The sequence below is a fragment of the Bos indicus genome, chromosome 13, assembly GCF_029378745.1.
Source record: "Bos indicus isolate NIAB-ARS_2022 breed Sahiwal x Tharparkar chromosome 13, NIAB-ARS_B.indTharparkar_mat_pri_1.0, whole genome shotgun sequence".
NCBI lineage: Eukaryota > Metazoa > Chordata > Mammalia > Artiodactyla > Bovidae > Bos > Bos indicus.
Genome location: NC_091772.1, coordinates 19,085,398 through 19,101,832, shown reverse-complemented (window position 1 = coordinate 19,101,832; position 16,435 = coordinate 19,085,398). Strand labels below are relative to the sequence as shown.

At 41.8% G+C, this 16,435-nt stretch overlaps 1 protein-coding gene across 17 annotated transcripts in view; it reads right to left on the bottom strand.

The window, feature by feature from the left end:
- The window catches only part of PARD3 (par-3 family cell polarity regulator), a 577,827-nt gene that overhangs the window by 11,678 nt on the left and 549,714 nt on the right, over positions 1 to 16,435 (bottom strand). For all 17 annotated transcript variants that reach the window (XM_070802040.1, XM_070802041.1, XM_070802035.1 and 14 more), the window contains one exon: positions 6,350 to 6,470. In XM_070802040.1, coding sequence (XP_070658141.1) covers positions 6,350 to 6,470 — 121 coding nt within the window. The remainder of the gene's footprint in view (positions 1 to 6,349; positions 6,471 to 16,435) is intronic.

Genomic DNA, 16,435 nt, shown 5'->3' with positions numbered 1-16,435 from the left:
CTCTTCTGTGTACTATTTCAGTAAATCAAGAAATGCTTCAGCATTAAGTAAAATCATCCTTATTTTTCCAAATTAAAAAAGACAATACATAAAAATAAAAATACAAAGCCCAAACTGTTAATATACTAAAGAAAAAACAAATATACACCCTACAAGTTTCAGAACTGATTAGAACTAGGTGATATTATAAGACTTTTAGAGCTTCATGTAAAAATGTGCCTCATGAATAAAATTCATTAGTTCTATTAACATTTACATAAAGCATTTAATAATTTTAAATACACTAATTTTTCTTCTTATAGATAAGAAAAAGCATGTAAGAATATGTGTGTGTTCTTTTGTATGTATTCACACATATATGTAATAGTCTTATAAGTGATTATTTGGGGTGGGTTTTCTACTTAAACTATGAATAACAAAATTTTCAGCTCTGTAATGACCTAGAGGGATAGATGTGGGGAGGTGGGAGGGAATATGTGTATACATATAGCTGATTCATGTTATTGTACAGCAGATACTAACACAACATTGTAAAGCAATTATACTTCAATTAAAATTTTTTTTTCAAATTTTCACATATGTCCAGGGCATGTAGAGAAAGCAAAAATAAAATACAAAAAGTCTGTGTGCTTTAGATGAAAACCTGTGATGAAGACGCTGACAATGAAGATGACAATAATAACACAAAGAACAATGATATCCCTTGAGATTTAAAGTTCTCATTTTAGTGATTCAAATATACTGTGAACCTAGTATGAATTCCATGTTCTGATAACAAAAGGTCACTGAATCATGTTAAGGGTGTAAGTTTTTGACTCTGTTTAAAAGTGGCCATTGCTAACACTGGTAAATGATTTTCTATTGTGGACTTAATTGCCAACTTCTAATCCAAACAAAGTTAACTTCTGTCTCTGGATCCTGTCCTCCCAGCCCTCCTCCCCTCTACCCATCACACACTGTACTGACACAGCTATCGATTGAACTCTGTGGGCTCTGAATGTTGAAAAGCTTAATTGCTACTAATGATGTGAGTAATGGTTGAAAAATGGCAGTGCATACCAATTTCCCTCATCAAGATTTTATAAATATGTGTTTTGGTCTTAACACACTATTTGTCTTCTTCTCATCTTTCCCAACCAGGGCTAGGATCTGGTTTCCTGTCGGAATCAGCAGATAGGTTGAAAATAAAGGAGCAGCCCTCCAGCGTCGCTGATGAGAGGCAGGCAGCCTCATGCACTTCACCACCAGAGGGCTCCTTGGGTATAACAGCCCTCAGGTCATGGGACTCCAAGAAACAGGGCTGCTCTACAGCAGCACAGGGACACCCTTACACGACTCCAGGGCACCCCTTTGCTGCTAGAATGGCTCCCTCCAGGTGGATTTCCAAGGGAGGTGATGGCCACCCAATGTGAACTGGAGTCAAACTCCACACAGTAAGGCTATCAACTAAGAAGGCATTTCCTGAGTCCAGGCGTGGAGGCCTGCTAGGAGGGGATCACAGCAGATGCCTTTAAGTCTTAAGAAAGAGGAAGACAAAAAGAGAACCATCATTTCCTCAAACTCCCCTGGTCCAGGGAAGGCAGTCTAGGGGTGTAGGATGGCTGTGCAGTCTGACCAACCCTCTAATTAAAGCAGGTGAGACACTAAGTGGTAAGAGGAGCCAATAAAAGCCCACGGTAGGGGCGGCCCTGATGGTCCAGTGACTAAGACTCTGTGCACCCAATACACAGGTCCTGGATTCAATCTCCGGTCAGGGAACTAGACCCCACATGCCTTAACTAAAGACCCTGCATGCTGCAACAAAGATCGAAGATCCCAAGTGCTGCAACTAAGACCCGGCATGGCCAAGTAAATAAATAAACATGTAAAATAAAAAATTTTGTTCTTTAAAAACAAAAGTCCAAAGTGGGAAAATGGAGAAAGGAGCAGGTTTGGTTTTGTTTAAGGACAGACAGCTAGGAAGCAAGCTTGGGGGAGAAGAGGATTTTCACATTGTGGAGGATCAATTTTCTATCTGAAGGACTAAACTACTTTCAGTCCCTACCCACCCAGGATGGAAGGGATTTAGCAATAGAGCTATTAAAGGCTCCATTATCCCATCCATCAGCCGTCTCAGTCAGTGAGTCTGCTGTGGGCAACAGTCAGGTATCTGCAAAGTTTTAACAGCATACTGTACTTAGGTCTGCAGTCTGCAATTCAATTCTTTTAAAAGCAACACACTAAGTCCTGTCCATATCTGAGCTCTGGGATAATAACCCTAACCTCAGCTATTGTGCCATTCTCTTAACAAAGATTTAAAGCAACTTGCTGCTTTATTTATGCTGCACCTGGCACTTGGTGGGGAAGAAGTTGCTTTTCCTGCTTCTTCTTCTTTTACTCAACTTGGGAGATAACTCACTTCAATTATGGAGCTAAGGAAATTTTCTAGGCCTCTGCTCATCTAAAGACCTTTTGTGCCAAAAATCAGCTTCCTCCAGCCCAAATGTTATTTTGAACAAAAGCCCGGGAACAGGTGCATTCTGTGTTGCCAGAGTCAAGAGAACATTCTGAAAAATGGAAGAGTTAAAAAGGACCACTTGGGGGAATTTTCTGTAGCAACTCTCTCTGTGTGTGAAGTCATTGGCTTGGGTATTTTTCTGTATGATACATCTGACTGCACTGCACATGTGGGCATTTCCAACAAGCAGGACAACTTCAGCTAACATGGTCTAAGTTGTACCCACAGCTTGAAGATATGCTTGTGGTTCCTTAACACTAAAATGATTTCAAACTGTTCCAGTAGGTGAGATCATGGTCTCATCTTTTCCAAATACAGTGATCTTTCAAGGTCAGAATATATATGAGAAGAGAATAAACAGTCCAAGATACTCAAAACTCTTTTTGTAAAACAGATAATAAAAACCATAGACCACGCTACATTCTGAACAACTGAGCAGCTCTTCCTAAGGCAAGAGTGAGAATTGGTATGAAAATTAACACACTACATAGAATTACAGTCACTTGAAGCTCATTTACATGATCTGTAGAATGGGGAGTACCCAGCAAGATCTTAGCTGTTTGAAAATGAAAAAATAAATAGATAAAAAGTCAACTTTTGACCCACAATTTAGGAAATTATTCCATTCCCAAGGTAATCAGCCTGTCCTCCAAATAACTCCCTGCTCAATAGGAAAAGATCCTACAAGTCAAGTGGTCCATCTGAAGTTGCTATGGTGTTTTGATACACAAATTATTTTGACACACAATAATTTGGCCTGTGAACTTCAGTAGTTGAGTTTCCTAATGTATAAGATAGTCTCAGATTTCCAACATGATTGCTCATATTCAATAGATAACATAGAAATATATGCCAAAATGTTCATGTCCTACATTAAAAAGAAAACTTAGAAAGACATCAAATGGATACCAAATTGTTGCCACATCTCTCAGTACACAACTTTTAGAGCTGAGGAGTAGGAAGTGCTCGTTTTGCTTCCAACAAACCTGTAGAGCTTGCATGTGGACATGATGTTACTATCCGGAAATAATTCCAATTAATCTTACGTCCCAAAGATGGTTTCCTCTGTTTCTCAAAGTTATATACTTGAAATATCTTTCAACTTAAAAGATGTGTTCTCTCAAGCTTTTTGTGCACACCCACAACCAATTTGGGTGTGGTTCCTTTGTCTTCAAACGTCCCTGCTTTTCCCTATCAAGATTGCACGCAGCATTCCTTCTTTCGTATCAGCTTGATTCTAGGATTCTAAGGGCTTGCTTTCTTTGTTTTCCCTAGCCAAACACAATAATAAACAGAAACATAATGAACACTCAAGAAATTTGATGAGTTAAATAATTAATTTTAGAATGAAACATGCTGCTTGGAAATTCACAGACCCAGGTAAAGTAAAATGGCACAACGCTGCCCCTGCTGGGCTGGAGCTCTATAGAGCTGGGGGTGAGAACCATTTTCATATGCCTATCCCTTCAGGTTGCACTGGCCTCATTCTTCCTTTCAGCACCTTTGTGAAAATATACATAGTTAAGGATGTTTATCCCACAACACAAAGAGGTCTGCTTTAAGAAGCCTAACAGGACTAGGTTGAGTCATTAACCCAAACAATAGAAGTAAATGAACATAACTCCATCCTGTTGCTACATGGGAATGACTCATTTTACTTACCATTTAGGAAAATAAACTACATATTATTAATAGTGATGTTGCAGAGGACAATTAGATTTTCATAGGTATTTATGTGTTTTATAACCTCTCAAAGTCGGCTACCATTGATTTCTTCCAGGATGCAGTTCTCATATTGTCTCTTCTAAGGCCCCTGTCTTTCTCACCTGAGCCAAGGTGAAGTCCTTCAAACTGGGATGACTTCTCCAATTTTCCCTTCTTTCATTTACAAAATGAACTTTCCACAAACTCCAACTTGATCACCAAATTCCAGATAATAATGTCTATGGGTTTCTGGCTTTGTGTGGAATGTACTAACCATGCTGGATTTTAGGTCCAAAGAGGACCTCAGCAGTGATCTAAACTCTGGAGCAGGGCTTCTCATAGGTGGTCCATGGACCACACTTGGAGAAGCTCTGGACCATGGCTGCAGTCACCTGGGTCCACGGAGACCTCTGTATGCAACCGAGGAGCTCTACTGATTTCTGCTTTACATACCCAGCTTCCTTTTAAATGTTTATTCTAACAAAAAGTTTAGTAACTGACACTCATCAGCTACACTAATCCCCTTGGTTTACAAATAAGAAAACTGATGCCCAGAGAAAAAAAATTATTTTCTGACCTGGCTAGTGGGCCAGCATTCTGTTCTGATACCATCTGTGTTCAGACTTTCCAACTAGCATGGAAAGCTCCTACCATCTTCCCATGTTCGTCTCTCCTTCCCTACAATATGATCACACTCAGTTCTATGTCAGCCTTTTCTCATTCTCCCTTCTCATTCTCCCAAATATTGAATGTAATCATATTCCCAACACAGTGAACTGAACTCATTCATTTTTGGGACCCTAATCACTCCTCCGCTTTAGGAATTTACATGCATGGATGGGACACCTTTGATCCCAACACCATCCAGATGTTCCAAGACTCCGAAAACTCACTCTTTTGACCACAGACTCCTAGGCTTCATAATCCTAGACTGCTGATACCCCAACCCCACTCCAGCATCCTCTCGGGCTATCAGGGCAACACCTCCCTGAGCTGCACTGACCACCTGCCCAGACAGGGCAGTGCTTCACCAGCATCCTCCCCAGGCTCGCCTTCCTTGACTTTCTGCCATGTCTATCTTGCCATTCCTCATCATGGAATTAATCTAAAAAATTATTTTGCTAAATGACAAGGTCCTACTATATTGAACTCTATTCAATATCCTGTGATAAACCATAATGGAAAAGAATGTGAAAAGAATCTATGAGTAAAACTGAATCATTTGCTGTACAGCAGAAATGAACACAACACTGTAAATCGACTCTACTTCAATAAAATAAATTAAAAATAATTATTTTTCTATTCCCAGCCCTTAAAGTGTTGTTGGCTATGATCCCACCACCATGTGGACTACACTTAACTAATACACTACTTCAGCTAGATGTTCCTGCCTCCAGCAGCCTATTTACTCATTTCTAATTGACTCTCTCCCTCAAGTTTTCAAAGAGTCTTCACAATTCCCATCATCTTGAACCCCCAAATCTGCTTCAACACCTCCCATCCGCACATGGGCTATCATCTCTAAGACAAAACACAAGATCAGAGCTCAAGTCTGGGGCTGGATTGGGGAGGATTAATTAGCCTGCCACACTGTGGAATCTGGACTTATCTTGGGGGCATTGAGAAGCCCATTCAAAGCTTTGCTGTAGAAAGACCACTCTGGAGGCTTTGGGAGGAAGAAATGGAATTGATCTACAGGAAGATACATGGCGGGGTTCAATGAACACACATAGGGGATGGGGGAGAATCAAGAATCTCTATATACTGTACTTCGTGCAGAGTAGATACACCATAGATATATAGAACTAATTTATTTAGGCTCTGATTCTCAGAAAAATATATATAGAAAATGTTTAGTACACTTTAAAAAAGGCATGGTTGCGAGTCAGAATATTCCTGCTGTGTCTTGTCATCAGGCAAATGAAACCTATTATGCAATGGACAGATGGTGCAACAAGATATAAAATGAAATTAGCAATGATGAAACCCAGAAGGAAATGAGGAAAAAGGTCAGTATGCTAAAGGTCAAAGGAATTTGGCTCCATCTCGTCTCGTTTTGTAAAGGTCTGAGGTCACAGCTATTAATGGCTTTTACTGCAGGGAAGTTGTAGGACTTCCTACAACTGTGTGGAGGCACCAGACACTCACCCAGGGTTGTTCAAAGCTATAGGTACGTCGCCGATCCTCCACGTCTTCATCCTGTTTTGCTTGCTGAAATTCTTGCCGGAGACGCTGTATCCGATCATGGTTGCTAGGAGTTGATCTGTTGCTGAAAGACAAAATGGGCAACAATGAACACTCTTCAGAAATACAATCTGTGGATGGCAGTTACTAGGGAAAAAATGGCAGCTTGCTGTGAAATGGTGCTGTTTGGGAGGAAGTGAAATTTTAAGACCATATCTAGGCATTTCAAATATGTGTTCATTTTGTTCTTATGATTAAGACTTATGGAGGGGATTTCAGGCAGATATTCAAGACGGTGAGCAGTTTTTTTAGACATTCCTTTTTTACACAGCTCTTTAAAAGCCTCATTTCCTCTCTGTAATCTGGTAAGGTGTTGGCAACAACAATGGTTTAGAAAGGACATTGCATGAAAAATCATAAATACCAAGGTCTTCTACCTTCTTGGAATAAGACACAGTGCCTCTGGGCTGTGGCTTCTTTGCATACAGAAAGTGCACATAAGAATCCCTTCTGCTCTAAATATCACAGTTGTAACAATCAAGTGAGATAACCCCATACATTATAGCCTCACAAACGTGCAGTATTATTTACATAATGCCATTATATGACATTCCTATTTATGAGTTATCAGAGGTCTAAAGAAAAAAGCTCACACAGCATAAACAAAAAACAGTTTAAAAACAACTTCAGGTGGTAGTTGAATCAATAAGTTAATAATATTGTTGCCTTCATTTTGATAACTTTGAATTCTGTTTTATCCTCACAGAAAGCTTATAAGATAGGTGCAGAAGGTAGTATTTCTCACATACACACACACACACAGATATAAACTGCCATTCAGAGAAGATAAGTAACTGGTTTCCAGTCTTTCCCTGGTCAGTAGGGAAATGTGAGACTAGAATTCAGAATTTTCTGGCCACTCTCAGACAGTAAAGAATCTGCCTGCAACGCAGGAGAACCAGGTTCGATCCCTAGGTCAGGAAGATCCCCTGGAATGGAGCATGACAACCCAGTCCAGCATTCTTGCCTGGAGAATCCCTTGGACAGAGGAGCCTATCAAGGACCCTACAGTCCATTCAATTCAGTTGCTCAGTCGTGTCCGACTCTTTGCGACCCCATGAACTGCAGCACGCCAGGCTTCCCTATCCATCACCATCTCCCGGAGTCCACTTAAACCCATGTCCATTGAGTTGGTAATGCCATCCAACCATTTTATCCTCTGTTGTCCCCTTCTCCTCCTGCCCTCAATCTTTCCCAGCATCAGGGTCTTTTCCAATGAGTCAGCTCTTCGCATCAGGTGGCCAAAATATTGGAGTTCAGGGTCACAAAAAATTGGACATGACTGAAGCGACTGAGTATGCACAAATCAATCTTAAATCTCCTGGTGCTTTTGGTCGATTCCATTCCCTAGCACAAAATCACATCCAATCCAGACATCTACTCAAGTACATTTGGTATACAGTTTTCCAATGAAACTTTAGACTTCTTGAGGACAAGAACCAAGTCTCGTATTTATCACATATACCCTCCAAGCTGCTGGTAGAATGGGAAGCTGTCAGCCAACACAAGGATGAGTCTCTTCATGGAACACACATTGCCCTGGTTACATAGAGCGGATCTGACTTCTCTTGGCCACACAGCTTCTGGGGTAATGGCATTTGTGAGGGGTGGCCTAGAAAGAGAATGTGTCAGAGAAGAGAATATAAAATTCTCAAACTAACATAGGTCTTTGTATTATTTCACAAATTTTGAGGGATTCTATAGGTTTAAAAATCTCAAATTGAAATGATAGCATTGAGGACCATAACATGAATACCTTCTAAGAAGACAGGATTGCTCTCATCACTTCATCTCCTGGGTGGGTTCCTATCCCCTTCACATTTCTGTTAATTTCATGAGAGGTTTTGCAATAGCCGGTTGACACATTCAATTTGATGGTTTTCCCATCAATAAAAACTCATCTTCCCTTTGTTTCTCTTCTGACAAATCTTTGGGATTCATCAGCTGGAGGACATGGAAAGTTAATGCGTCTGTAAGATGTGCAACTTGACACATGAGGCATCCTTCCACTGCTTCAGACTTCCCTTCCACACTCCTGAGCCTGGCAGGCTGTTATTCCTACTGGCTTTTAAGTCACATATACAGCATCTTATCTTGTCCCAGCCCACACATTTTCCCAGTGTAATGCCCAATCCACAGAACTCCTCACTCTCCACGGGAAAACTGTGAGGGTATAGGCATGCATGTACACTCCTCAGACAAAGAGTTGGAGAGCAAGCATTCATTCATCTCACTCCTCTTTCCAGCTGTGACTCTTGTTCCTGGCTAACTTTATAGCATTTTTTTTTTTTTTTTTTTTTGACCAGATAGCTCAGTTTGTAGAATCTTAGTTCCCCAAACAGGGATCAAATACAGGTCCCTTGCCGTGTAAAGGGGGAGTCCTAACCACTGGACTATCAGAGAATTCCCTAAGTGTTCCTCTAGCGTTCTTTCGTTCTTTCTTTTTGACTGTGCTGGGTCTTCAATGCTGTGCGCGGGCTCTCTCTAGTTGGATTAGTGGGGGCTACTCTTTGCTGTGGGTGTGCAGGCTTTCATTGTAGCGGCTTCTCTTGCTGTGTGTGGAGCACAGGCTCTAGGCACGTGGGCTTCAGTCATTGCAGCACAGGCCTCAGTAGTTGCGGTTCGCAGTCCCTAGAGTGCGGGCTCAGAAGTTCAGGCACATGGGCTTAAGTTGCCTGCAGGATGTGGAATCTTCCTGGATTAGGGATTGAACCCATGTCCCCTTTATTGGTGGTGGACCCCCATCCACTGTACTGTCAGAGAAGTCCTACTTCACAGTTTTTAGTAGAGGGATTTAGGAGGCTTGCCTGATGAAGTATTTTACAAGTCCAAGTAGAAATATTTTCCTATTATTTATTTTCATGTAGCACAGTTTGAACCTCATAATTATTAGGTCCATGAAGTCCAAGCCATTGGTGAAAACAGACCTCTTTTTACTATTTGTGATTACTTGAACATACAGTCTCCCAACAAGGGAAGTGGACCCAGGGTCCTTAATGTTCAATTCTAGTGACCTTCTTGTTTCTCATAGGATAAGACAAGTCCTGGAAGTCATTTCTGACCTTATTTCCAAATCTGAGCTGCTGGTGAGACCAGTTTCACTCTCTTTTCCTTGCTTCCTTTCTTCCTATGCTCTAGAAGTGGACTGACCTGCCCGAGACTAGTAAAGCACCTGGGGGTTGAAGGCTGCAGCGGTTTCCTGATGGATGGAGGTTCCCGAAGACTGGGAGCCCATTAAGCAGCCTTGGGTGATAGCAGCCGGCAGCCTGCAGGTGAGACTCTGGCTTCCAGAGATGTAACACTGCAACTGCTCAGCTCTGCCTCTTGGGGCAGGTCCTAAGCGTCAATAACACATCTGGATTTCTAAAGTTTTTGGTTACCTCTTCTGCCAAGAAGGCCAAAGGAAATTTGAAATGCTTATTAGCATTAGTGATGAGTTCCTAAAGACCCCAATCAACTTACATTTGGGTTCATCGCCAACTTAAAGTTGCTCATTATTATTACTTTTTGGTGAGGAATATAATAAAGATATCACCTAAGTTATCAGATGGGTGAGTAAAACAATAAAACTCTTTATGAGGAGTCAGTCAGTCAATCAATTATCATTGACTCTCCTCATATGGAGAGGAATCAGAGATGCTTTTTATGCAAAAAAATCCACACAGTTTACATTCAACACTAGCATTTAGCATGTTGGTGTTTATACACGTGCACACACACATGTGTGTGTGTGTGAGGGAATGGGTGTGTGTATTTTAAACTAAATGAAGATTTTAACAGAATCAAGAAAGTGTACATTGGATCAGACACTATACAGATCCCTAAACCACATGTACAACCTACCCTTGACTTAGACGGAACTCAGATCTTTCCCATTCAATTACCATGGGGATGTACCCTTTCCTATCAGAGGTAGATCACACAGAGTGCTAAGCCTTAAAACCTTCCGATTGGACTCCAGTGATGTGCTTCACAAATGAAAGTAGCTGAAAACACTAATCCATGCCAAATGCAGCCACAATCCTATTTGTAGATAAGTATCAGAGCCCATCCTCCACCCAAGCTGCGCAGGCATGTGTACTCCAGCCATCTTCTTAGGTGCCCTGAATGAGGAAAAAACTTCATAACCATGGTTCTCACCACTACACACGTCTTGCATATGAATCTCATCATCCAGAACGCTTGTTTAAAAATGCTGATTAAGACTTACCTTGAGATATTCTGAGCCAGTCAGCCCATCCACTGCAGGCCCAGGAACCTGCATGCATTTGAAAGCACTGGAAGTGCTCTGAAAACTATGCCTGCAGGCTTCATTTGTTGTTGTCCAGTTATTAAGTCGTGTCTGACTCTGTGACCCCCATGAACAGCAGCATGCCAGGCTTTCCTGCCCTTCACTATCTCCCGGAGTTTGCTTAAACTCAAGTCTGTTGAGTCGATGATGTTATCCAACCATGTCACCCTCTACCACTCTCTTCTCCTTTTGACTTCAATCTTTCCCTGCACCAGGGTCTTTTCCAATGAGCTGGCTCTTCATGTCAGATGACCAAAGTTTTGGAGCTTCAGCTTCAGCGTCAGTCCTTCCAATGAATATTCAGGGTTGATTTCCTTTAGGATTGACTGGTTTGATCTCCTTGCTGTCCAAGGGACTCTCAAGAGTCTTCTCTAGCACCACAGTTCGAAAGCATCAATTCTTTAGCACTCAGCCTTTTGGTCCAACTCTCACATCTGTATATGACTACTAGAAAAATCATAGCTTTGACTATACGGATCTTTGTCAGCAAAGTGATGTCTTTGCTTTTTAATATGCTAGAGGAGGAAATGGCTACCCACTCCAGTACTGTTGTCTCGAGAAGCCCATGAACAGTATGAAAAGGCAGGCTTCATAGTTGGGACAAATTCTAATGCCTGCAGGGCAATTAACTAAGAAGTGAAGGAGACCCACTGTGCTGTGACAATTGGGGGAAATATGCTTGGTCTACAAAGGGAGGCCCTTACTTGGCTCCAGTAGATTATTGTCCTGAAAGAGTACAGGTCTGATGTTGCCTTCTAAGCTTTTTTGAGAGAGAAGTCAGAAATACAGTCTTCCCATCTTCTAATTTTAAATATTGGCTTGTTTTATTTTTTCAGTCCTAGGTGAGACAAAAAATGTTTGTTGCCTGCTAGCTTGTAATCTCTACTTTATATTCTGTAGATGTTGCTTATCTTGTATGTTGCCTTTCTAGTCTATTTACTTTCACTGCACTGAGATAAGGCTACTGGATCCCTAGTAAGAGGCCCAAGAAACAAATATCAAAAAAAAAAAAAAAAAAACCATTTAGCATTGTCCATGGAGCCTTGCTTCTGCTCCTGAGTTCTCTAACACATGGCACACTGGCCTGCAAGCTTGAGTTCTGACCTATCTTTTCAGATCAGCATTTGCTGAGATAGAAGCGTTTGTGACGTAACTGATGAATTCTTTATGGACTGAAAATACTTTACCATTTTCATGTTTAATTATGCAGAGGAAATCCAGAAAGCTGGAATAGAGGGCAAGGGAGAAAAACCACTCGTGGTTCTGGACAAGGAGGTATCTCCTTGGGACACATTTCCCTTCCTATGGAAGGAAGGAGAACGTGAAAGGAAAGAGAGGAGCTAGACAGAGGGAGGGGATGGATGCAGGGGCTCAGGAAGGGGAGAAGATTCTAGTTTCTAAGAGAAGAGAGGCTCCCAAGGAAGAGAGGAGATAAATTTGCTCATATCTTTCTTTCTGAGATAACCTCTCCTTTTCTTCCCATCTTTCCATTTCTACTAAGAAGTAGAAGAAGTCAAATTCCACTTCCTTGAAGCCTTTCCTTATACTGCAGCCCCTGTTCATTTATTTCTTTAACTCCTCAATAATCCTTGTCCTCTGGCACGTATATATTTTGTACGTCACATCCCCATGGCGGGTAAATTGTTAGCAAATATTTGTAATGGATAGACTTTTCAGGTGTCCCACAATCCCTGTCTCTGGGCTTCACACCTTTGTGAGTAAGTCACACTCAAACAAGTGAGTGTGGGCAGGGGCCCGTGACTTGCTGCTATCCACAGAAGCGTGGCAAAGGTCACGAAATAGATATGATTATATGTATGTGGTTACGTAAGAATGCAGGGTCCATCTTGCTAGTCCACCTCTCTCCTTTCTGGCACTGAAGAAGAAAGCCACCATGAATCCTACAGCTTCTAAGAACTGAATGCTGCCAACAACTCCAAAAGCGGGAAGTGGTGCTTCCCTAGAAGAGGAGCCTCTAGGTGAGAACACAGCCTGGCTGACATCTTGGCTGCAGCAGGATGAGACCCTGAGCAGGGGATTCTGCTAAGCTGTTGTCACACTCCAGACCCATGAAAACTGATACAATAAGCATGTGTTGTTTGAAGCTGCTGAGTCTGTGTTAACTTGCTCTCCAGCAAGGAAACAGATACCATTGATGATGGCCTTGGCCATGTGACTTGATCTGGTCAGTAGGATGTTAGTGGATGTGATGCAAACAGGGATTTGCAATGTGATTGCATGGTGGGTCTCCCCCTGGTGACCACAAAAGATAACACATAAATTCCCTAAACCTTTCTCTCTTCCACACACATATGTATCCCCCACCACCATCACCACCACACCACCCTTTGACAATGCAAAGGGGTTGTACACACTAACTAAACATCAAGTGGCCTAGAAGGGCCCACAGAACTATGCCTTGCTGTCACTTGCAACTTAATAAATACTGCCTGTTGCAAAGCCTGTTGGATAAAAGAGGAAGAGAGAGGAAACTTACTTAGGAATGAGTTTCACCACTACCATTTATACAGTTAGTCACTCCAAAGTTTTGGTCTTTGAGAAAAATTGCCCGAAGTAAATATAATTGCACAAGATGTCAGTGAAAGATGGTAACTGCCAGATCTTAATGCACACAACCAACAGAGCATGCTTTCCTCTCGACACCAGTTACAGCCAAAAACGCCCCATGGAAGTCTATCCAATGGCTTAGGATGACTCCTCTGGTCAAACTCCTCATCACTTTACCAAAACACCCACTCTGACTCTGTGCTCTCTGTAATCAGCCCTCATAAGGTCAAAGCAGCATTGCAGGGGTTTTCCCAGAGTGTAGTGAGAACAGACCCCTCAACCAGGTTGTTTGGTAAAACTAAACTCAAGGACTCATTCTAGTTTTCTCTTTCTGGCAGAGACTGGTAACCAGCTAGGATGTGGGTCACACACAACCCCCAAGGAGATATTCCTGGTTAAAATGGGTTTTACTTAGTTTGCCAAGGACTCAGTTCATAACAGGTGGTGCAGTAGTAAAGAATCCACCTGCCAATGCAGGAGATGTGGGTTTGATCCCTGAGTTGGGAAGATCCCTGGAGAAAGGAATGGCAACCCACTCCATTATTCATGCCTGGGAAATCCCATGGACAGAGGAGCCTGGCAGGCTACAGTCCATAGGGTCACAAAGAGATGGACACGACTGAGCAACCGAGCATGCACACACTACGTAACAGATTTCCTTCAAATCCCCAATTTACAAAAGAATAGATACATAGTAAAAATTTTGGTTAACCATATCAGCTCATACCTTCAGCCCCTTCATTTTTGTTATATACTTCTCAGCTCTACCAATTTACTTTTTTGGCCTAAGTACAAAATTCTATTCTAAATGCTAGTGAATTTCACACCTGTACTTGGCATCCAATTACTAGGGATGCAAGAGGATATTATTCTTTTTCTCAATTAAAAAAATGCAAAAGCCGATTTCCAAACTATATCTGAGATGGTGGAAACAATACCGCTTCACACTGAAAGCATTTTCCTGGTGCATATCTATCACCTCCCCGCAGGTATTCCATGGGCACACCAGAGGGGAACACTGCCAACTTTTCTGCTGAAGGTACTCTTTCTCCTCCACCTGCAGGGACTTCAAAGATCTACCCTCTCCAGATCCTAGGATTCCGCAGTTAAGATGCTGAACCCTCATTATGGTCTGCATCACAGCACATTTAGAAAGGAGAGAGTAAATTAAAGCTTCCAGAACTCCATTCATTTACACTCAGATAATGTTCTGCTGACATCTGTCTTCTCCAAGACTTGGCGATGTCTTCAGGTAACAACTCAGCCTTCTTGTGAGGTTCCTGGGTTCTAGTCGACTTTATAAGGGAAGTGTATCTTTTTATTGATTTCCTCAGTATTTACACAGATGGAAAGACTAAGGATCCAGAACCTTATGGGAACAACCCATCCTGCAAGATTACTTGTTATTTTTGGAAACATTTTCATTGGAGAAAAATTAAAGGCTATTTCCCTCCCTTGTTCCATTAATTCTTCTAACATTCTAGGAAAGGAAAATCTTTTAGTCCCTTTATTCATACCAACGGCAAGTCTAAAATCCAACTATTTCTAGGATGTCACTTAAATCAGGCACCAGGACTGGAGCAGGCCAGCAGTGACACTGGGAAAAACATGTAGGGCAGACCTGTCACATAGCTTGGAAACAGGCAGCCAGTGATGACCACGAGCGTCTCAGATCATTAAGCAATGTCTGACTATGATGTCACGCGTGGATATACAGAGTTGTAATCCTTTCAAAACAGACAGATTGTCAGCATGATAAAGTGGATATAAACAAGTTCTTGAACAGGGATGACTAAAGTGTTGGGGGTGGGAATGTTACTGAACTAACAAGGGATGCTGGCTCAGGGACCAGGAACCAATGCTGTTCAGAGGCTGCAGGTAAACAGCACTATTCTCAGATATTTTTCCATACTGATTAGCAATTCCATCAAATATTCCTGATCTTGTAATCGCCAGACAAGTAGTTATAATCTACAGATGTCAGATCTGAGTTCTTAATTGCTGTAAATTAGTGAGCAAACACAGGTTTCTCATTAAACCCATTACACCCCGTATGGTAAAACGGAGCGCGTGTCACGCGTTCTCTTTCCTGGCATCCTTTGTGAAATCCTAGGGGCAGACAGAGCAGCAGACAGAGATGGTAGGGTACATGTGGCAGGTTCCTGTCCCTGAAGCTATGTTTATTCTAGGGGGAAAAAAAACAACCTCTAAATGGCAATGAATGTGTTGCCTATATTTTAACAATGAGCTACATTGCATCCCATCTTTGCTTCTTTAAGGCAAAGTGGTGTCACCCCTCTGAAAACTTCTGCTTCTTTCAGAACAGTGGTCCCCACCCCAACCTTTTTGGCACCAGGGATCAATTTTATGAAGACAGTTTTTCCACAGACCCAGATAGGGTATGGTTTGGGGATGATTCAAGCACATCACATTTATTGTATACTTCCTTTCTTTCTTTTTAAAATTTATTTTCAGTTGGAGGATAATTGCTTTACAATATTGTGTTGGCTTCTTCCATACAACAACATGAATCAACCATAAGTAATCATACATCCTCTCCCTCTTGAACTCCCTCCCATTCCATCCTACCCCTCTAGGTTGTCACAAAGCACCAGGTTAAGCTCCCAGCGTTATATAGAAACTTCCCATTAGCTATCTATTTTACATATGGTAATGTACATGTTTATTTCTATTATTATTACTTCAGCTGCACCTCAGATCATCAGGCATTAGATCCCAGAGATTGGGGACCCTGTCTTAGAGGAACCTGGAGATACTTCCTCCCAAGGCCCTGTCTTCTGTCCCCTGTGTAGGCAAAGAAGCATAGATTGCTAAATTAAAAGGGAAGGAAGGAACAGGCTAAAATGCCACGACAAAGCCAACTCTGAACTTCAGCTTAGCTACACGCCTTAGCGCAACCTGGCTGAGAGAACTGGCTTTCTGCTATGGCTTTACCTCTCAGACTGGAAGATTTATGAGGAATGGGGGAAAGGGTGGGAGGGTTAAACCAAGAAATGTATCAATTACCAAACTACAAATAAAAATAGCTCCTCTGCACAAGCTTCATTAAGTTTTATCAGCAAGTATCTTGGGGTTTTACACTCAAACCACAGGTCATAAATTCACAGTAA